This window comes from Ipomoea triloba, chromosome 15, assembly GCF_003576645.1.
Source record: "Ipomoea triloba cultivar NCNSP0323 chromosome 15, ASM357664v1".
Classification (NCBI taxonomy): Eukaryota; Viridiplantae; Streptophyta; class Magnoliopsida; order Solanales; family Convolvulaceae; genus Ipomoea; species Ipomoea triloba.
In genome coordinates this window covers 23,392,229-23,414,365 of record NC_044930.1, presented here as the reverse complement: position 1 = coordinate 23,414,365, position 22,137 = coordinate 23,392,229, and the positions used below count along the sequence as shown (strand labels likewise).

Sequence of the window (22,137 nt, the reverse complement as noted above, 5' to 3'; positions counted from 1 at the left end):
TTCTGAGATACAAAATAATTTCAAATTTCTCAGGTTGCTTTTATGAGAATTTCACCAAAATAATAACTTGAGATTTTTATTATGTAAAAAATATTTTGTATGCAATAGTTTAGTCAATTGTCGTTTTTTAAAGTTACAAAAGTTTTTAAAATTTTCATAATTGATTCTTAGGTTCCTCTTTCATTACTCTGGTTTTAAGAAAATAAAATTTTGTATCTCAAAAGTTATAGTTTGATTACCTTTGTTACTTAGTAAAGAAAATCGAAAATTATTAGGATAGTGTTTTCAGATGCCTAAACACAATGATCAAGTGTTTCTTTGTTTGTACTAGGTTTTAAGTTTGTTATACGAGAGTCAGGCTCCTAACAAGTCATACTAAAATTATTGAAATGCTTTCAGAATTGAAAAATATTGAAAATAAGAGGCTAAGAAGTGAAAAATAATGTTATAAAAGTGATTTTGATATAAGAAGGATAATAAAATGTGAATTTCCTATTTTACCCTTCAAATTTTAACTATTTTTTAATTTTTCCGTTAGTTTTAACGGCCAGAGACCAAATGCGCCACTTGATCATAAGGTCTTTGGCGTGTATTCATGTTAGTAACACATGTTGTGATGTGTTTGTGCATTCGAATGTTTAGGAGGATGAGTTCTGTGTATTTTGTGTCAATATTCTGTGTATTCATGTTATTAACCCATGTTGTGATGTGTTTGTGCATTCGAATGTTAGGAGGATGAATTCTGTGTATTTTGTGTTAATATTCTGTGTACTCTGGGCAAACATTCTGTGTATTCTAGGCAAAAATTCTATGTATTCTAGATAATGATTATGTGTATTATAGATAATGAATTCACTGGAGTCATTCGCGTCCGCGTCCACTAACATCGAAACGACGTCGTTTTGGATCAAGGTGCACATTGCTATGTGCACCGTGGTGCACGATATAACGATTGTATGTAGCTAGTTTAATTTAAGGAAAATTTTTTTTTTTTTTTTTGGTAAAAGGAAATTTTTTTTTTAGTTCTTCAATTGAGTTTTGTTTATTAGTTGTTTTAGTCTCTAACTTTTATGATTGTAATATATATCCTTAACTCTTTAGAAAAATTAAAGTTTTAATCACTAGAGCAATAAAACTAATAAAATCTATGAAAATTCACTTAGTATATGAGTATTTTAGTTTTTTTTCTTTTTTTTTTTTAGTATATGACGAAAACATTTAGGGAAGAAATTGCAGATAAAATATCAAAATTGAAAAAGTTATAAAACATAAATATAATAAAATTTTAAAATTCTCATATACTAAGTAAAATTTTAATATAATTTAATAGTTTTGTTGCTCCAAGGGCTAAAATATACTGTAACTTTTTTGAAGAGTTAGGAGTGTGATTATCGCAACGGTGAAAAGTTGGGGACTAAAACTTTTAGTGTGGAATAATTGAGGGACTAAAAATGTTTAGTGTAATGTTTATGTACATTAAGATTTGTTTTTATGAATATATAGAAGGAACTTTATGAAGTTACTATAAACTAAATAGAAATATATATGATGTATATCTAGTTTACTGTTTATGAGCCTTAAAGAATAAACTAGAAAACACAAAATGCATTACCAAGCCTTAACAACTATCCCGCGCCAACTAAATTCAACCATTACTCGAGTAATGGCTTGTTCCCAATCAACGACTAGCTTAAGCAACAATCACTTCTTTATCATTTATAAGCTTTTTTTTTTATTTGCATCCATGCTTATAGTTCTTGAGTTTCAAGTGCATGGCAACGGGCAAGAATATATTCTCTGCAATTTAAGTACAAGTAGTATTTTTCTTAATGAACCGCTAAATTACTAAAATTTTATCTTTCCAATATCATGTTGAGTCGGGATGTGAGAGCCTAAGTCCGAGGGCGAGGAAATTTTATTTTATTTTATTGGCAATTACAAGGAGTATTTTCTTTCTAAACTTACACTTGACAAAACTAGCTCAATTAGCTCGATGCCCTTGGATTTCGGTATTTCTGAAGTTCATGTTCATTGAATAAATTTGGTTAGGTTTATGGGTTTGCTAATTTATATGTGTTCATGTTAGATGGGCGATGCATAGGAGAGTTGAGGCTTTATTGATTTAGTGATTCAAGCTATTTAGATGAATGCAGTTGAAGTTGTGCATTGCGAAGTTTAGAACTCAATATTTTAGTGTTCTAACTGAAGATTGCCACATCTACTTATTTGGAGAAAATGCTTCTCATTTGATCCAAACAAAAGCTGTATGTTTTGAAGGCTTTCTGCTATTCTCTGTTGTTTGACTCTGTCAAATAAGTAGACTGAGGAGTCTGTTAGAGCAAAAGTTCCTCAATTGAGGTCAATGTTCTAATCAGTCTAGAATGGGCATGTTATAGTAATATCCTGAGTTCCTGACTAGTCATTGTTGAAGTCAATGATGACTACATTTTCAGATGGTCTCTTGAGTCTGTGTTAGAGCAGAAGTTATTCAATTAAGGGAAACGTTGTAATAAAGTCTAGAATGCTTGGGCGTGTTACACTGTGGTACTATCCTGACTAAACTAGGTTTTCAGATGGTCTTTTGAGGGTGATACCTATTTATGGGACGAAAGAAGCCAAAAACCAGTAGAAATGGTTGAAATTGTGAAACCAGGCTTATAGAAATTCCTAAATGGTTGGACCAAAGGTCTTTTCATGTCAAAAAGGAGGGAAAGTTGAAGTTTAAGAACTTCTCAAATATTTGTGTATTAATCATGGAGGTTGTCCAAGATGAGGTTTGTGTTGTACACTCGTATGTGTCTACATTTTTTATTTTTTTTTTTGAAAACCAACCACGCAAATATATTAACTTATCAAATAGTTCAAGAACAATGGAGGAGAATCTCCCCAAACAGAACGAGAGGAAGCAGCCCCTCGGCCTTAGCTAAAAAATGAGCAGCCTGATTGGCTTGCCTGCTAATAAAGCTAACAAAACAACCAGGAATGGAACTAATTAACTGTAAGCAAGAAAGAACCACATGACCAACATATGAACGAGCTATAATCTTATGATGAAGATTCAAACAGAGGGACAGACAATCTGAGAAGACAATAACGTCTGTGAAACTGTGCTCCTTCAACCAAGATAATGCTTCTCGAACCGCCATAGCTTCAGCTAGAGCAGGATCATGAGGACACGAGAGAGGACCGTTCACAGCTACTACAAACGAACCATCACCATTGCGTGGATTGAAAGCAGGTGGCAGGGCTGGAGAGGCAGGAGCAGTACTACGTGGCATGGAGTTGAACCCTTTGCCACAGAACCCTTGGAGCTGGCAAAGATCCCTCCCAAACTGCTTGATTTCTGGCCGTCCAAACTGCATGAAGCACGCCGCAAATCAGTTCCTTGAGATCACACAAAATGGGTGGTGTACTGTCTAACCAACTTTTTGTCCACTGCATGAAATCACCACCATCCAAAATTGCAACAGGCAGCTTTGTACTATCCCACACCTGGCGTGCGTATAAGCAAGAACATAAAATATGCATGATATCTTCATCCTCCAAACCACAGGCTGGGCATAAAGAAGAGACCTCCACCCTTCTCCTAATCAGATTTGTTGTTGTAGGAAGGATAGATGTGAGAGCTCTCCAGAGAAAGAACTTCCATTTTGGGAGTGTCGTATGTGTCTACATATTATGGAAAATAATGAAAAATAAATAGAACATAAATTGAGAGTAAACAATAAGCTACAATATACGCTAGCTATTTATCCCCTGGCTGGCCGGAAGTAATTGCCTTAATCCCGGTAGTTGGAACTGGAATGTGATATGAAACTCATCACTTCTTTCTTTGAGTCCTCTCCCCGCATATCTGATCTGAAGAATCCGATCGTCTTGATCTCAATCTTTACTTCCTCCTTCTCTCGTCTCACCCGTGGCGGTGGGAAGGATTGCGAGAATTCGCGGAACGGATCCCAAACGTCGAGAGAGACAAGATCAGCGGAAACGGTATTTTTGGGAAATGAAAGAGAAGGACAGGAGAAGTTAGGACTTCTTGATTTTGGAAATGAAAGAGAAGGACAGGAAATGTTAGGACTTCTTCAGATCATTTTGAATACATTGTTTATATAGATATAGATATGGAATGGCGGGAAACTTAAGTAAGACTTAATGGAACCACATTTAATTAAGATTCACAACTATATCGATTAAAAAACCTATTTTGGCCAGTGTATAATTATTAATGTATCATCCAAAGTTTCGGGCTTGTATTTGAAGAAAAAGGCTGTTTAACGTGAGATTATAGAGGATTCATTGTGTGCCCAGATAGAAAATTACTTGTGCCTTTTATAAAAAAAACAATCCGAATACAAGTAGAAGAAATCAGGTTTTAAATCAGAACAAAGTCACAGACAAAGAGTTGTTATAATTCATGCCAACAAGAAACTACGGAGTATTCTGTGTTTAGAAAATCCAGGAATGTTATAGGACGGAGCGAAGTCAAGAACAAATAAATCCAAAAGTTAGTTGATGGTATTTTGTTTTAATCCTAGTTTAATGTATGCATGAGACTGTAATACAAGTATTAAAAAATTCAGAAGAGAGAGAGCGAGTTGAATAACAAAATGAACACCGAATTTGATTTGGTATAACATGGAATTTGAAAAGTGTTATGAGTATCATACTACATTAGGACCAAACGTGCGAACTAAAATTATTGGCATAATAATTTGTGACAAAAACAGTAAAGTAGAGGGAGATACGAAGAATGTGCATACTCTGGACCATCTTTCTGAAAAATTGAGTCCCTTTAAGTTGTATAATGTGTGAAAATTTATGATATAGTGTGTGCATATGGATATAGACGGATACAATGCCAATGGGCAATTGTGCGATGATGAAATATGCCAAAGAGGGACGGATGAGTGTATACCGGAATGTGATGAAAAAGCAGGTGAAAAGATATGGAAAGACAAATGTGCCACGTGCATGTGACCAGCAGCCAACACTCCATGACAGCCGTAATTGTCCACTGAAATCAATGAAAAAAAAAACAAGTGTGCGGCAAAGGGAAAGAGAAGCAAAGTGATCTTACAATGTAATTCTTTTTTTCTTTTTTTTGGAAAAAAATAACAATGCACTTATTAAACACAAGTACTTTGAGGCATGGAAATAAACTACCCTTATTTTTCAAAATTATTGGTTTTGTCATGAATTTTGTTTTACTTTTCCAAATACAAGTACCTCTTCTGCACATGGTGTGCCTTCGTTTGATATGTTGGGTGCTTTCTTAAAACATTTGTGTGCTAGTCATGATGCTATAAAATGTTTGAGAATGGAATTGGTGAGCCTAATGGCTGTTATTTTAGTGCCCGTACGGTTAATGTTGTGTGCATGTAAAGCCTAAATATTTAAATTGGCCACAAGACTAATAACATCCGATATATATAGACAGACCTGTGTGTTGAACTGGTGTGCTTAAAGGACTTTATTTTTGTGCCCATACCGTTATTGTTGTATGCACATTGAGACTCACTTTTTAAATTTGGGCACAAGGGGGAAAAAAATCAGAATGCTGCTAAGCACACAAAACCCTAGCAACCAATACAATGATAGAGTGCACATAATTAATATAAATGTTTGCAAGAAAACTAATATCATAATCATTACACAAATTCTAAACGTTTAACATAAAAAAATAAAAAAAAAATAAAAAAAAACCCCAATGACGAACGAAAATTATACGAGATATTAAACATGAAAGTAAAATGAAAGGATGTGAACACTAATATTATTGTTAGACAATAACTAAGCACGAAAATAAACATAACACTGCATCCAACATCGTGAATAAATCAATCCTGTGTGCAGGGCGAAGGAGTAGAAAGAAAGCGTAGCGCACGTGCCACATTGCTAGTACGGTGTGCATTACCATCAAAAGTGAAAATCTCCTTCATATATTGCAAACGTAGTCGATTAAGCTCCACCCTGTCACCCTTAGCCAGACCACACTCCCAACTTCCAGTGCCTTCTCTGAAATAACTCTCCATGTCATCGGCTTCCTTTTGGTCTCCAAACTAAGGCACATACCGGACTTGAACCTCTCACCAACCGACTTGAAATATTCGTGCAACATCAATTTCTAAACAAATATAAATATAACACTGTTAGAAGATTAAACCATTCAAAAAAATACAAATACTTAGGCACACATAATTGAATAAATAAAGAATAGAAGGACGTACTATAACTTGCTATCTATTTGCAATTTGCTCATGAATAACTAACGGAAGGAAAAAGAATATAATGAATTAATTAGGTTTACACCTTTCCAGCTAGGGATCTCCAGTTTTGTAATGCAAAAATTTAATTTAGACTTCAAAAAATATTTTTAAACCTTCTTTAAAAAAAAAGAAAAAAAAAGAATGAAATCAGTAGAATGTTAAACTCTCATGCAAATTCAACTAAATATGGGTGACACGTAATATATTAAACACTGACACACAATTTATATCAATTTGCATACAAATTAAATATCCACACTATACTTAGGCACACAATCTACCTAACATTGACACACAATTAAATGCCACTTGGCATCCAACAATATGAACCACGAAACCACCCTATATGTTTGCAAAATTAAACTACAATGAGGTCTAAAAAATCAGAATTATAAAATTTAAAAAGAAAAAAAAATCAGCCTAAAAAATACATATACACATAGGCACACAGAATTGAATAAATAAATACACAGAAAATAAATTAGCAAAAATTTTAAAACCACACATCCCAAAAACATTTAAAAATAAAGATAACACACAACGCTGGTTATTATAACCTCGATTATCAATTGAATAATTAAAATCACGATGTTCGTAAACATCTATGCATGCTAATTCAAATACACATAGGTGACACATAATATATTAAAGACTGGCACACAATTTATATCAATTGGCATACAGAACCCATAACTAGGAAATACTCAATACTTGTTATTACAAACACAATGAGTTAATACCCAATTTAGTCCCCGACTATAGTGGTTTTACTCAATTTAGTCCTAAGTGACTTTTTGTACTCAATTAAGTCCCAGACTTTGATGATTTTACCCAATTAAGTCCTCCATAACAATTCCGTTAGTTGATGGTTAAAAGTAGGGTTAATATGGTAATTTATCATCCATCCTCCCTTTTGGTCAAATTGCCATCTTTTTCCTCGGCTCATTTCTCCTNGCCATCTTTTTCCTCGGCTCATTTCTCCTTGCATCTTTGTGGTGGGATTTTATTTTTTGGGTTTTGGCTTGTGGTTATGATGATGGAAGTTGTAGGAAAGTTGATGACAGGGAGATTGGGGAGGAGATGCAAAGTTCAAAATGGTGGTAGAAGAAGGAAGTGGTCAAGGGAAAGAGGACATAGCCTACCATTGATGAGCTCGCTGAACTTCTGGCCTCAAAACTCACTTCACAACTACACAGAAAAAATGGAGCTTCATCGATCCGCCTCATGCAAATTCACTCTCTGTTTATCACATATGGTCTCTGCCACCAGAATTCATGGCTCATGAAACTACTCGACCACTCATATCCTTGCATGCGTTCCCCGGCCTCTTCCTATGCGTTTTCTCTCTTCACTCTGATCGAAGAACCTAATGGCCATTTGTGGAACACCATGATCAAAGGCTATTCCATGACTTCAAACGCCCTTGACTCCATTCTTTTTCACAATTTTTCTTGCTAGTTAATTTTTTTTTTTTTTTTTTTTTTAAATTTACAGTTAGAAAGAAGATAGAGGAGAAATGAGGAAGAAGATGACAATTTAACCAAAAGGGAGGATGGAGGATAAATTACCATATTAACCCTATTTTTAACCATCAACTAACGGAATTGTTAACGGAGGACCTAATTAGGTAAAATCATCAAAGTCTGGGACTTAATTGAGTACAAAAAGTCGCTTAGGACTAAATTGAGTAAAACCACTTTTGTCCAGGACTAAATTGAGTATTAACTCCAAACACAATTATATACTCAGCAATTACAAACACATGCTAATTCTTTAAGAAAAAAACGCTATGTTCACAAATTACGGAAGCTAATCAAATTCAGTTAAAGAACATGCCAAAAATGCCGTGGTCAGTCGTCACCGCTGTGAACTCTTTTTCCAATTAAACACCCTTACATTAATAGGCATCCAAGTTAGCAGCTCCAGGGAGTTAAACTACCAACTGCTATTTCGATAAAAGAATTCAATTTTGAAATGGGGTTTATAGGTCACCGCTGTGAACTCTTTTTCCAATTAAACACCCTTAGCATTATTTTTTTGTTTTTATAGGTCGTCGCCTAGGAACCGCCTAGGCCGCTTAAGCACTAGGCGCTAGTCTATCTGCAATCATGGTTGTAGTCCTTCGAATTATTTCTCCAGGAGTCCTCTTGCTAAAATAAACAAATTATGTTTTTCCTTCTTAGAATAGAAGTCATCCTTTTGCTAAAATTGACAGTTGGCATCTTCTCTATTTACCATAGGTCATCCTCTTCAATAATAAAAATAAGTTTATCTTATTTTCCTTCTATCTGCCACGTCAGCGCCAGCCTCCCTTAGTAGAATAGTAGGTTAGCCGCAGCTCCATGAGTCACCCTTATCTCAATTGTTTGAAGGTGCCTTTAAGTCTTCAAGAGGTCATCCTCTACTCCAAATAAATATCCTCCAATTTATACTTAAGTCAACCTCCTTATTACCTTTGCATCTTCTCAGATTTGATTTGTGAGAAAACTCATTCCATGTTGACTCATTGATTTTGACTTTAATTTATTTGCCTCATCTTCCTCTTGGCATAAATTAATTCTCCAAAAAAAATTAACTTGAGCTTTGAACCCATGACCTTAGACTTTAAAAACTAATCTACTATACTCAAAATAAAATTAGGGGTCTAAAATTACATTTTTGGTTCATCAAAAATAATTACATTTTATTCCTAACAGTTTGTTTCTTATTGATTTAACACCAAAATCATTTTAACATATAATGAATAATTTTTATGACTCAAAAAGAATTATTTGGCCAACTCCGGCGTGTCAGCTTAGTTATCCTCATCAAGCCACTTACTTGATGTCTTTTCAACTGGTAGACGGTTCCTTTTTCCCCAGATCGATGAAGAAGGGAGACGTCAGTTTATTCTTCCGAAGAACCAGAAGCGAAACGCTATGCCGGGGCGGGGGGACGGGAAAAGAAACGGCTCCGAAGAAAGAAATTGGGGTTCCCAATGTTTCTCCACGCTCAACGAGATGCGCCAACCTCGGGATGCTTTACTCCTAACCCCACAATATACTTAATAGGAATAAATAAAATTATTACACAAAGTTTATAGAAAAACATATTACATAAATAAAATAGGAGTTTTATAGTATGAATTAGGTTATGTTTGGTTATGCTGAGGGGTGTGCATCAGTCGGATACGGACGAATCAGATTTCCAATCCGTCCATCCGACCGAACTTCGGATTTTGTTTTGTTCACCCAATCTTTCATTTTTGGACACTTTAACCTATCGGATATTTTAATATTGGATTACGAATTTTGAACTTCGGATTTCGATTTTTGGTCGGATATAAATAAACTAATATTAAAACAATTTTTATAATAAAAAAAAAATTCGAAAAAGTTACTAAAAAATAAAAACTGAAACATAATACTACTTAACTACTTCTTTACAAAGTACAAACACTGCAAAAACTAATAAGGCTAAGTTCTAAGTTCTAACTTCTAAGACTCTAAGTTAGCAGAAAAGGATGAGTCATTTTCACCATATGCTTCAAACACTCTTTGATATTGAATTGTAGTGTTAAGCATAATGTAGGTGTTGTTCCACCTAGTAGGGACATCAAGATGTAAGGCTGATTTGGCTTCCACCCCAATGAGATCAGCTAGCTCTCTAAACTTTTTCAACCTAGCAAGTGAGTTCCTAACCCATCTCACTGCATCTCTCACCCTTTTAATTGACTCATCTACAAACCTCAAACCATCTTGGAACACTAAGTTTAAGATATGGGTTATGCACCTCAAGTGCAAGTATTGCACCCTAACAGAAGAAGAACCCCAAGATAACAGCTTGCTCTTAAAAAACTCCAAAGCTGTATCATTAGAAGAGGCATTGTCCACTGTAACAGTGAACACATTTTTAATCCCCCACTCTAATAGACAAATCTCTAGGGCTTTTGAAATATACTCCCCCCTATGAGAAGAAACATGGACAAAGGAAATTATTTTTTTCGGAAGCTTCCACTAGTCATCAATAAAATGTGCAGAATGCACATATAATTAATCCTCTGGACAGAAGTCCAGGTATCAGTGGTTAAACTGACTCTTTGGGTGCCCACCCTAAACAACTTCTTAAGATTTAGCCTCTCATCTAGGAAAATTTGGTAGATATCCCTAGAAATTGTCCACCTAGAAGGGATCTGAAACCTAGGAGAACAGACAAGAATAAACCTCTTGAAACCCTGGCCATCGACAAACCTAAAAGGCAGCTCATCTATGATAATCATCTCACATAAGGCCCTCCTAATGGCCTCTTGATTAAAGACCCATGTCCCCAAAACCCACTCAGGAGCCTCTGTTCCAGAAGTGGAAACAGTATTGAATGTGAGTAGGGACTGCCTTATATCTTTTGAGTGAGGATTTTTAATATAGCCCAGCATGTGGTTCCTTAAAGATGATATGTCATGTTTTTTAGATTCACAGGCAAACATCTTGTTGCAGTAAAGGCACTTGCCTTTAATCACTTTCCCCTCAGAATCTAAGATCTTTTCAAAGTGATCCCAGATTTTGGACCTAGACTCAATTTCCTTCCTCTTCTTAGCAGCATGAACAGTAGGAGTGACCATAGGCTATTGAGTATTTGTCCCAATTACTTGGGTTTGAACTCCTTGTTCATTTACTGTTGAGGTTGGAAGAGGTCCAGACCCACTGATATTTTAATTGCTCTCCATCTATACAAATGGGTAATTGAGCATCAAAATCATAGTATAACAGATAACAGATTAACATATCAACGGTAAATAGCTTCCACCACAATACCACATACAAATTAACACTAAAAGGCTTTCCCCATTCATATAGAAATTTCCAAAAATTACTAAATTAGGGCTCAACAGTCAACAATCAACATTCATTATTCATACACTTACATTTAAAATTTACAAATTACAATAGGCTTCCACCATATCACCACCACCAATCCACTACCATACATTTACAACTTACAATAAATCAATAATATACACAATTTAAGAGTCCTCTAACCATTAACTTGCAACCATAATCAGGAATTCATGTATTTAGAATTCTCATCATCTTATGGAAATGCCCACAAATTAGGGCTCAACCGTCAACATATAACATATTGCATACACATACGCATTTACTTCCATAATCAAAATTTCATCATCTTATGGAAATGCCCACATATAGGGCTTCCACCTCATTATTCAACAGTTCAAGACAATAATCATCATTCATATAGAAATGCCCAAAAATTACTAAGGTAGGGCTCAACAGTCAACAATCAACATTCATTATTCATACGCTTACATTTAAAATTTACAAATTACAATAGGCTTCCACCACCACCAGTCCACTACCATACATTTACAACTTACAATAAATCAATAATATACACAATTTAAGGGTCGTCTAACCATAAACTTGCAAACATATATCAGAATTTTTACAAATTCATCACACATATGAAAAACCCCAAAAATTAGGGCTCAATTAGGGTTCATGCAACATCATAGTATCAACAGACTAATAGAGAAATAGACTAACAGGCAACATCAGTACATAACATATAAAATAAATTAGAATTACTTGTTTTCTCAAATTTTCCCTCTAAGAACTAGGGCTTCAAGCAATCAAGCCTTCAAATATCAACTTCGGACAAGGGGCTTCAACCACCGTTTGCGTCTCCGTCAAATAGTAGAGATTCAGACCAAAACGGGGACTAGAGGGGACATGTTTTGTACAGAGAAGGGGCGAGGCTTCCAACAAAGTCCAGACCACCAGCGATTGGGAGTTTGGAGGGACGGGTTTTACCCAGAGAGGACAAGAGAAATGGAGATTGGAGAGCTGAGACAAAGAGAAAAGTAGAGAACTCACTATTGACCTTATTTAGTGAAGCATGTGGAGATTGAAGTAGTATCTTATTTTGAAACTGTACTTCAAGTTGGATTTCGAAAAAAAAAAAAAAACTATTGACTTTTTAAAAAAAAAAAATTCTTCTCTTTTTATCCATATTAATTTACAAATAATGACACAAGCTACAATTTATTAACAAAAATTGTAATATCTCAGTTTATCTTCTTTTTTTTTTTAAACACTTATTAACTTATTTAACAAGTAATTTCTTCGCCAAAGACTTTGTGGTCAAGCGACATGAAATGACTCTCTCATATTGAAGGTCAGTTGGGACAACATTGACTACTTTCAGTAGGTTGAAAAAGTATACATGGACAGATACTAAAAACTTTAATTTCATACAATTAGTTTAAAAATATAATTTCACTAGGTTTATAAATTTTGTAGAAATTTATATGTATGTAATTGATACGAAATATAAACATTATAAAAAATTTTAATCAAATATAATAATTAATTGTTTTGGGTAATTATGAAAAGAAAAATGTGCAGTTCGTGGACAAAATTTTAAGGATTAACATTTGATGCACTGCCGGTGTATAGATGCTATACACCGGCGGTGAATGAGAAGGTGCCACATCATTTTAAAAAAGGATTAATATTTGATGCACCGTCGATGTATAGATGATATACACCGGCGGTGAATGAGAAGGTGCCACATCATTTAAAAAAAAATTAATATTGACCGGGTCTTTTTTTACAAAATACTTAAATTTTATTTTATTAGGAAACTTTTTATTTCTTATTAACAGAATATATCACTTTTCTAAACATATTAATTACTTAACTATTATCTATCTAATTTCCTAAACATTTTTATTAGATACATTATGGTGTTTGGCAAACGGTTGATAGCTTATAGCTGATAGCTGGTTGGTTTAGCTAGTAGTTGATGGCTGGTTGTGTTAACTGGTTTGACCAGCTGGTTGTATTAGCTGGTTATAAAAAACTATTTGGTAAATTAGCTGTTTACTAGTAACTAATTGAATGTAAAATGACATTTAATGGTATGAGTGTATTGTATTATTTCAAACTTTAAATATAACAAGAAGATAAACTCTTATTAATAAATAATTATAAAATTTGGATATCATCTATACTTTTTTTTAAGGGCATAAGTTAATTATTTTTGTTTATTTAACTCTTTTTAAATTATACGAGTATTCTAAAACAATTTTTATTACGTATTTATTTTCTATTGTTATTATTATTATTATTAAAAATAACAAATCCATCACCCGTTTATTATTATTATTATAAAATAACAAACACACCCCCCATTTAAAAGTAAATCTCATTGATTTCAAAGGATAAAATAGTCAATATAGCCATGGTTCCCAACAAGCTAATACAAAAAGCTACATTCATTAGCTTTTCAATTTTCAGCTTATTGGTCTAATAAGTCAAGACCAATAAGACATTTACCAAACAGTTCAAAATAGCTTATTGATTGGTCAAACAACTAAACTTGGTCAAATAAGTTAAAATTTGGCTTATAAGCCAATAACCTATATATAATGCAATTATATTTGGACAACTTTTTATGAAAGCACGAAGAAGATAATTGAGTTTAAGAAAATTGAGAGGTAGGCCATGGCAGGTTTTCTTCGATACGTGAGTGTGCAGATGGTGATCGCCGACGACGGCGGCGGCGCTTCTCTTGGCCGATTTTGTTCGAGCACTCAATTTCGAGGAGGCGCTCCCTCAAATTTCTCGGGGTATCGGAATGGTTATACCGGCGTTCCTGTAATCCGTCCCCAATTTTATACCGGCGTTTATGTCAGTCTTCTAATCCATCCCCAATTTTATCGTAATGGTTATAGCGGCGGCAATCACCAGGAGGATAGCGGCGGCGGCAATCACCAGGAGGATAGCGGCGAAGAAACAGAAACAGAATTAGGGCAAGAAATTTTAGATGTGAAATTTGAGTGCAGGAGCGAGATGAAATCTGAAATTTCAGTGCAGGGAGATCCGGCCTTGAAGAAATTCCGTAATTTCCTTGAAAACATTACGCAATTTCTTGAGAGCTTGGAAAAGTTTCTAATTATATCTATGCATGTCCTGGCCTGCTTGAACGAGTATGTAATTATATCTATCTCCCTCAGATCCCTAAATTAGCTTCTGTGCCTCAATTCTTTTCCGCTCTAATTAATTTGTTATTATTAGACTTTTCAATATAATAATAATAATGATATAGGGGAATTATATTGTGTGTGTGCAGGATTTTTGGAGATGGTACGAAGGCAAATCTTGAGAAAAATGGCACACAAATGTCAGCCTCAGGAGATTCTTATCATTGTTATCATTATTATTATTTTTATTATTATAATAGAGGCCATCCTGTGAGTCTTGTAACCCTTTATCCCGAATGTTATCCGTGCATTCGATTTCAAAGAAGTTTTTTTATTGAGCATCCAACTGTCCGGTGGGAAGAAGTGGTGAAGAAATGCTGCGAATGGTGCACATTATGTAACCCCCGAAGAGCTGAGACGAAGAAGGCAGCGCCGGGAGATTCTTATCATTGTTATTATTATTATTATAAATATTATAATTATAATAACGGCATTCCTCTCAATCATATGAGCGGTCGTCCCGAATGTCCGTGCATTGAATATCGAAGATACGCTCCCTACGGGGGTCTGCTTGATCCAGTCCGGCGGAAAGAATTGGTGCAGAAATGCCGTGAATGCTACAAATTATGTAAAAACAAGAGGTGAGGCGCCATTGAGCAATTTAAGTCTGATCTGTTAGCTTAGCTGCTTTAATTACAAGAGATGAGGCGCCATTGAACAATTTAAGTTTGATCTGTTAGCTTAGCTGCTTTAATTTGTTATTAGATTAGATATTTCCCTTCTTCTTACTTTAGTATAAATACGAAATAGAGGAGATTGTAATGGGATTAGGCTTTGGAAATTAATAACAATTGTTATTAAAAATTTATTCACTTTCTAGTATAAAAGTTTTGCAAGTATAAATCTTTGCACTTCAAAATTAAAAAAATTTACTAAAATGTGCCACCACATTTTTCCTTCATTCAAGGGCGTTGATCTTGACTAGATTAAGAGCTGAGATCTCACCCAATTATATATATATATATATATATATATATATATATATATATATATATATATATATGATTGTCCACGTGCGAAAGGTCTCTTAGGTGAAAAATGTGGTGAGATTTGAGCCGTTGATCGATATTAGATCAACGGTTCAAAATGAATTTTTTTTTGAAAGTGCTTCTTGGCAACATGGATGCGAATGATCTTAATTGTCTCACTAAGCACCTTAAGTGTCGAAATTATGCACCTTAAATACTGAACTATTGCACATTAAATTTCGAATTGATGCACCTTAAGTTTCGAACTTATGCACCTTAAACTGGAAAATAATTCATCTACCGATCTACGAGTATGGAAGTAATTAAATTCATGCACCTTAAGTTGAAAACTGATACACCTTAAGCTTGATATTTATGCACCTAGAGTTTGCAAGTCGTCGTGCACCTTAAGAGTTAAACTCATGCACTTTAAACTAGAAATTGGTGCACTTAAGCTTTAAACTTAGGCCCCTAAAGCTATAAACTTATGCACCTTAGCTTAAACTATAAACTTACGCACTTTAAGTTATAAACTTAAGCACAACTATAAACTTAGGTACCTAAAGCTTTGAACTTACACAAAATCACCATAATGTCACCGTATTAAAAAAAAAAATTCTTCATTTTGGGTCGTTGATTTTGACCAGATCAATGGTAGAGATTTCACCATATTTTTTTACCTAAGAACACACTCACACACACACACATATATATAGACACACACATACACACACACTAAAGACCATGTGAGAATAGTACCATAGTAGACAGCTTTACATCTGTAAAAATTTGACGGATTTGATAAGATTTAAAAAAACGCGGTGAAATTTTTGTAATTATCATCAACTTTATTATGCAAACTTTAGCACTTAAATATGCAAATCTTTAACAACTAAATATACAAACGTAAATTTTATAAAATCAACGAAAAAGTTAAATTTTAAATCTAAATCATAAATGCTAGACCTTAAACATTAAAATGTGAACAACTAAACCAAATAAAACTAAAAACTCATTCGTAGACTCTAAAATCAAAACCCTAAGACGTTTGGTTGACGGAATGTTAGATTATCTTAAGGAAACGATTGTAGAGACTGTTAGATTGCATGGAATGTTAGTTCTTGTGCTTGGTTAATATTGAGATATGTAATATAAACTTGTTATAATTCACTTTTATAACCTTAATATATTTTTATGTATGTCAGTGAATTTCAAAATTAAATAAAGAAATAAGGTAATGATGGCCTTCCATCTAGAAATATTAAATCCAGATTCTTAAAGAAAGGGAAGTGAATCACACCCTCCAAATATATTTAAAACATTCTTTTCTTTCTTGTATTTGTGTGTGTGTGTGTTTTTTTTGGGGGGGGGGTAAATTGTATTTTTTTAAAATAATGAGTATGGTAAATATACACAAAATACACTAATTTATGTAGTTGCTTTGTAAATTTAAAAAATTAAAGAAATATTTTTAATAGTTTAGTTGTATTTTTTTTTTTTTGAGAACTACTGATTCTATTATAATGCAGTATCTATCATAACTACTTTCTCAACCTACTGAAGCACGACTTTCTCACCCTTTCCATATGCGAGTGCAACCGAGTGGGTGCCAAAAGTCTTGGCATAGTTTAGTTGTATTTAATTATTTTTATATTTTGAAATATGATGTAGTATTCCGCACCCACTAAGACTCGATCTTATGACCTCTCATATGAGAGAATCACTACATGCAATCTGCGCACAAGGTGCTTGGCAAATATTATATATTGTTAAACATAACCTAAGACAAGTAAGGGAACCACATTCCCTCTAAAATAGCCCAAAATTCTATAAGGGTAAGTCACATTCCTTTAAAAAATAATATAACTTAAACCAAACATGACAATCTAACATTCCAAAGCACATATTACCTTGGTTATCTTGCATACCTTGAACCAAGTGCAATGCACTTTTGCACTTTTTCAAGTGAAATCTTTTAATTAGGGGTGTCAAAATGGGCTAAAGCCCGCGGGTTGGCCCGCACCCGCCCCATCGTGGGGCGGGTTAGGGCCTTAAAAAATTAGGCCCGCGAAATAGCGGGCCTAACGGGCCGACCCGCGGGCCAGGTTCTAATAATTAAAAAAAATTATATATATAATAAATATAATATAAACGAATTAAAGAGTTTCGTTCGACCCAACAGCGACAGCCAACCCTAAGGAATTAAAGAATTTCTCGATCGCAAGTCCGCAAGTCTCCGGTCTCCCGAGTCCGACTCCGCACTCTGCCGCAGTGCCGCATCACGTCAGACAATCCAGCACCGGCGGACAGCAGTCTCCTCTGCTCCGGCCTGACGCCGACCACCACCAGTCCACCACGGCACCACCCACCGTTCAACACTTCAACTCCAGGTAATTCAAAATTTTATCATAATGTTTTTATGGATTAATTTAATTGTGTGGGACTGTCAACTGTGGGTCGTGTGGCAGTGCATAATGACTGTAATCTGTGTATCAATTATCAAATTTCAAATATCAATGTATCAAATTCAACAGTATCATGTATGTGAGTATGTCTTCAATAGTTCAATCTATGGATTAATTGACTTAATTCAATGTATCAAATATCAATGTATCATGTATGTCTTCAATCTATGGATTAATTCAATGTATCATTTTTTTATGGATTAATTGATTTAATTCCACTGCCCACCGCAATTCCATTATATCATAATTTATAATTATAATATTAATTTGTTAGGGTAATTTCTAGTGTGTATTTGTTATAGTTTAAAGTTTAAACTTAATATATTTTATTATTTTAATGGTAGGGCAATGTGGATTGATGGATTTTTATCATTGTGATGTTCAGGATGCATTTTTAGAATATTAAATGCTCTTATAGTCTTGTTTTTATTATTATATACAATTATATATGAATGAATTTGATTAAATTTTTTTTTTAAATTTAGGCATAGGCTCGCGGGACCCGCTAGCCCGCATGGGGCGGGCTTGGGCTGTGTGTTTCCCAGCCCGCGGGCTTCGCGGGCCGGCCCGCAAAAGCCCGCAGGAAAAAAAAAAAAGCCCGCGGTGGGGCGGGCCTAACGGGGCGGGCCGGCCCGCATTGACACCCCCTACTTTTAATACTAAATATGCAAAACGTTAATACTAAATGTGCAAACCTGGAAAAGTATGAGAATTGCATATTTTAGTGTTCTAAGTTTGTATAGTAAAGTTGGTGATAATTACGAAAATATCACCGCGTTTAAAAAAAATTGATCTAATTCGTCCGATTTTTTAGATGTAAGGTTGAGATTGATTTTTATTTTCTCATAAGAATTTGTTCCCATTTAATCATATATATATATACACGCACACGGATCAAATGCGAACAAAGGCTTTAGGTAAAAAAATTGATTAAATCTCAACTATAAATCTAGTCCAAATCAACATTTTAGAATGAAGAATAATTAAAAAAAAAAATACGCGGTGACATTTTTGTAATTTTGTGTAGGTAAGTTTAGATGTTCTTTGTCTTCAAGTACACATTTTGCCGGCCTTCTTCTTCGAGTGCATATTTTCCTTCTTCGAGTACCTATTTTCCCTTCTTCAAGTGCATATGTTTTGTCTCGGTACATAGTTTTTCTTTTGAGTGCACATCTTTGTGCCTTTGAGTGCAAAAATTTGGCCTTTGAGGACATATTTTTGTGCTTTCAAAGCACAGTTTTGTGTTTTCAAGTGCATAATTATGTTTCAAAAAAAAAGTGCATAATTATGGGTCATTGTTTATTAAGGAGTACATCTTTTGCCTTTCTTTTCGCCATATAACTAAATTTATAATGAAATTTGTGAGATTTACAAATGATTTGTAAGGATAATTGATTCAATAACACTTAAGTTGAATACCTTTTCAAAAAAAAAAAAAGAAGTTGAATAACTTCCTTTTTTGTACCATAAATTGCACCAATTGCACATTTTTTTGCCTTCGAGTGCAGAATTTTGGCCTTCAAGTGCATAATTATCGGCTAGTATTTGTTATATCTTTTGCATTCTTTTAAGCAACGTATAACTAACTTTCTAATGGAAATTTGTGAGATTTACAAACAATTTGTAATGGTAATTGCTTCAATAACACTTAAGTTGAATAATTTTTTTTTTTGGTATCATAAATTACTTCGATTACACATTTTTGTGCCTTTGAGTGCAAAATTTTGGCCTTCAAGTGCACATTTTATGCCTTCAAGTGCATATTTTTACGTTTTCAAGTGCACAATTTTTGTTAATTCGAAGTGTTTTTTCCTTTTTTTCAAAAAAAAAAAAAAGAGCTTTAGATCTAGATGAAATTAATTATTGAGATTTGTGCGCATTTTTCACCTGGAAAATCATTTGCGCCTGATTATATATACATATGCAGGTTGCATGCACGCAAGTAACTTTATGGCGAAAAGGGTGCCACCAATCAATCGGAATAATATTATTTGGTACTACAACATTATTCCCAACGGCTCACCATTCTGCTGCTGCTCCTCCTTCCATTTTAGCTTCTGCAGATTCATTATTTTGTAAGTGAATTGTTCGTTGCATTATGTTGCCAATCTACTATTCATTTGCGTACGTATCAATTATGGGAAAGTTTCAAGTACACCTTTCAATTTTACATAAAAAGTCAATTAAGCTCCAAACTTTTAAAAATTACGATTAAGCACATAATGTCATTTTATTGCATCAAAACCCAAGAATCTATTGGTGACCGGTGATATATAGCATGCATGCCGTTAGAGTTCCGACTATGCTCTGTCTACCTTCACGAAAAAAAATTAACTTCCGTCAAAGTTCGGGATCTAATTGACTTCTCATATAAAGTTCGGAAGTGTATTTAATCCTTCTTTCTTTAATTATATTATTGTACTTATAATTTAAAACAAATTAAATAAATAAACGAGTCTAACTAGAGAGGTCTAGACCACATAACAACAATAAAGTCTAAATACAGAACAAGTTTGATTTCCTTTAGAGGGCATTTGGTTCATGTACTCTACGTCTTACTAATGTGAGAAATGTAATATTATATTATTTTGTTGGGACTCTCTAAGTGCCATAAGTGCCTGTCAACGACTCCTCTTCATAAGAGTTCGGCACCTCAATAATTGCTTTGCGCTCCTTCGTAACGGTTCTTTGATGAAGCAGACCCTAAAAATCGTTACGAGCACGCCTGCGGTGATAGGATAATTGGGCAAGGTATTGGATCCGACCCGCTACGGCTAAACTATTAAAGCAGTCAAACAACGGTCAAGAGCCCACGTATTACGAGCACCGCCTCATCAAAGATAGGAGTTATGAGTTGCAGACTTGCAGCAGACGTCACTTATTAGGAGGCTGTTGCCATCATGATTGTAACCATTATAGATGTATAGTATAAAAGCTGACCCCATGAAACAAGAGGGGGGGACTTTGTTTCTTACACACAGCACTATTGAACACACTATTGTACTGCTTAGTATACAGAATTAATAATACAAAATACATACCGGTAACAGCAATACTTACCGTCATTGGTGCTTTCATTGAGATCTTGAGATCAACTCAAGCAACAACGTACATCTTTCTATTCTCATCAACAAGCTTGGAACAAGCTTCCATGATTCTCGTAGCTTGAATCGCAATAGCAACGTCAGTGCTTGCATAGACACCACGACCAACAACGACTGTAGTAGAGGATAGCAAGAGCTCGGGACACCGGTACCACCTATGGGTCTCCGTGCGACTACCTAGGCCATTCAACAATGACAAGTGCCCTGGTGCCCGCACCAATTGCGTAGTGACCGCCATGGTTGAAGCTTATTAAGGGGTGAGTTCGAGCCTCAATGGAGGCGCTGCTGTCTCTTTGTGCTTCAGTAGGTTGAGTTTGTCAGTAATACTCAAAAAAAATGGTACGCATCACCAAAAAACACACCACTTTGTGTTCAGAAATGCACAATTAGGGGCAGGGGAGTTTTGTGGGTGATTTTGTGCATTTTCTATCACTAGTGGTATAAAAGGTACGCATCACCAAAAAAACACCACTTTGTGTTTGGAAATGCACAATTAGGGGCAGGGGAGTTTTGTAGGTGATTTTGTGCATTTTCTGTCACTAGTGGTATATTTTGTTAACACTAGTGATATAAATCGCACAAACTGCACGGAAAAACGCGCTCACATTTGAGCATATTTCTATATATATATATATATGAGCCCAGCACACTTAATTGCATCAATTGTTATACCATGGACCAGAGTTCATATTGAATTGTGAGCCCTAATACAAAAATTATGTACCTTCAATTAATACATTTTGTACATACAGTAAACAGTTTCTGTACATATAAATAAATAACTTGATAATTGCTTACACATAATATGATAGCTATAGGTACATAAACTGTCAACTGCTGGTACAAAATGTGTCAACTACTGATACAAAAGTTATTTTTGAACCAAGAACCAACTGCCCATCATACCTCCTCTACGTTCTTGACAGCCCATCTTTGTCTCAGTAGAGTCTTTCAGTGGCATGTTTCGGTCCACTTCCCCATTACTTAGAAAAAGTGAGCCACCGGTTCAGGTACAAGATACTATCATTACCGCCTGGACAATTAGACATCCAACCCGTAATCGCAACGACCCAATTGCAAGAGCGGAGCTCTACCAACTGAGCTATATCCCCCGAGCCAAGTGGAGCATGCATGAAGTAGTCAGATACTTCTTCTATTCTTTTCCCTGGCGCAGCTGGGCCATCCTGGACTTGAACCAGAGACCTCGCCCGTGAAGTAAATCGTCGCACCTACAGTCCAACCAATTTGGAGAGAATCAGTAGATTCGTTTTCGGGAGCGATTCATCCTTCCCG

At 34.9% G+C, this 22,137-nt stretch overlaps 2 protein-coding genes across 2 annotated transcripts; one reads left to right on the top strand and one right to left on the bottom strand.

The window, feature by feature from the left end:
- Positions 1-9,742: 9,742 nt before the first annotated feature.
- Positions 9,743-10,863, bottom strand: LOC116005897 (zinc finger BED domain-containing protein RICESLEEPER 3-like). Its single transcript, XM_031246131.1, has 2 exons — positions 10,342-10,863; positions 9,743-10,261 (listed from the first exon to the last, which is right to left on the bottom strand). The coding sequence occupies exons 1-2, from the start codon at positions 10,861-10,863 to the stop codon at positions 9,743-9,745; spliced, it is 1,041 nt and encodes a 346-aa protein (XP_031101991.1).
- Positions 10,864-13,719: 2,856 nt separating this feature from the next.
- LOC116007264 lies at positions 13,720-15,115 on the top strand. Its single transcript, XM_031247896.1, has 2 exons — positions 13,720-14,253; positions 14,397-15,115. The coding sequence occupies exons 1-2, from the start codon at positions 13,769-13,771 to the stop codon at positions 14,890-14,892; spliced, it is 981 nt and encodes a 326-aa protein (XP_031103756.1). The 5' UTR covers positions 13,720-13,768; the 3' UTR covers positions 14,893-15,115.
- Positions 15,116-22,137: the final 7,022 nt, after the last annotated feature.

Coding starts and splice junctions, on each gene's coding strand:
- LOC116005897 (XM_031246131.1), bottom strand. CDS start 10,863: ATGGTCACTCCTACTGTTCATGCTGCTAAGAAGAGGAAGGAAATTGAG. Junction 10,262..10,341: donor TTAGGGTGGGCACCCAAAGA/GTCAGTTTAACC, acceptor ATTGATGACTAG/TGGAAGCTTCCGAAAAAAAT.
- LOC116007264 (XM_031247896.1), top strand. CDS start 13,769: ATGGCAGGTTTTCTTCGATACGTGAGTGTGCAGATGGTGATCGCCGAC. Junction 14,254..14,396: donor GTCCTGGCCTGCTTGAACGA/GTATGTAATTAT, acceptor GTGTGTGTGCAG/GATTTTTGGAGATGGTACGA.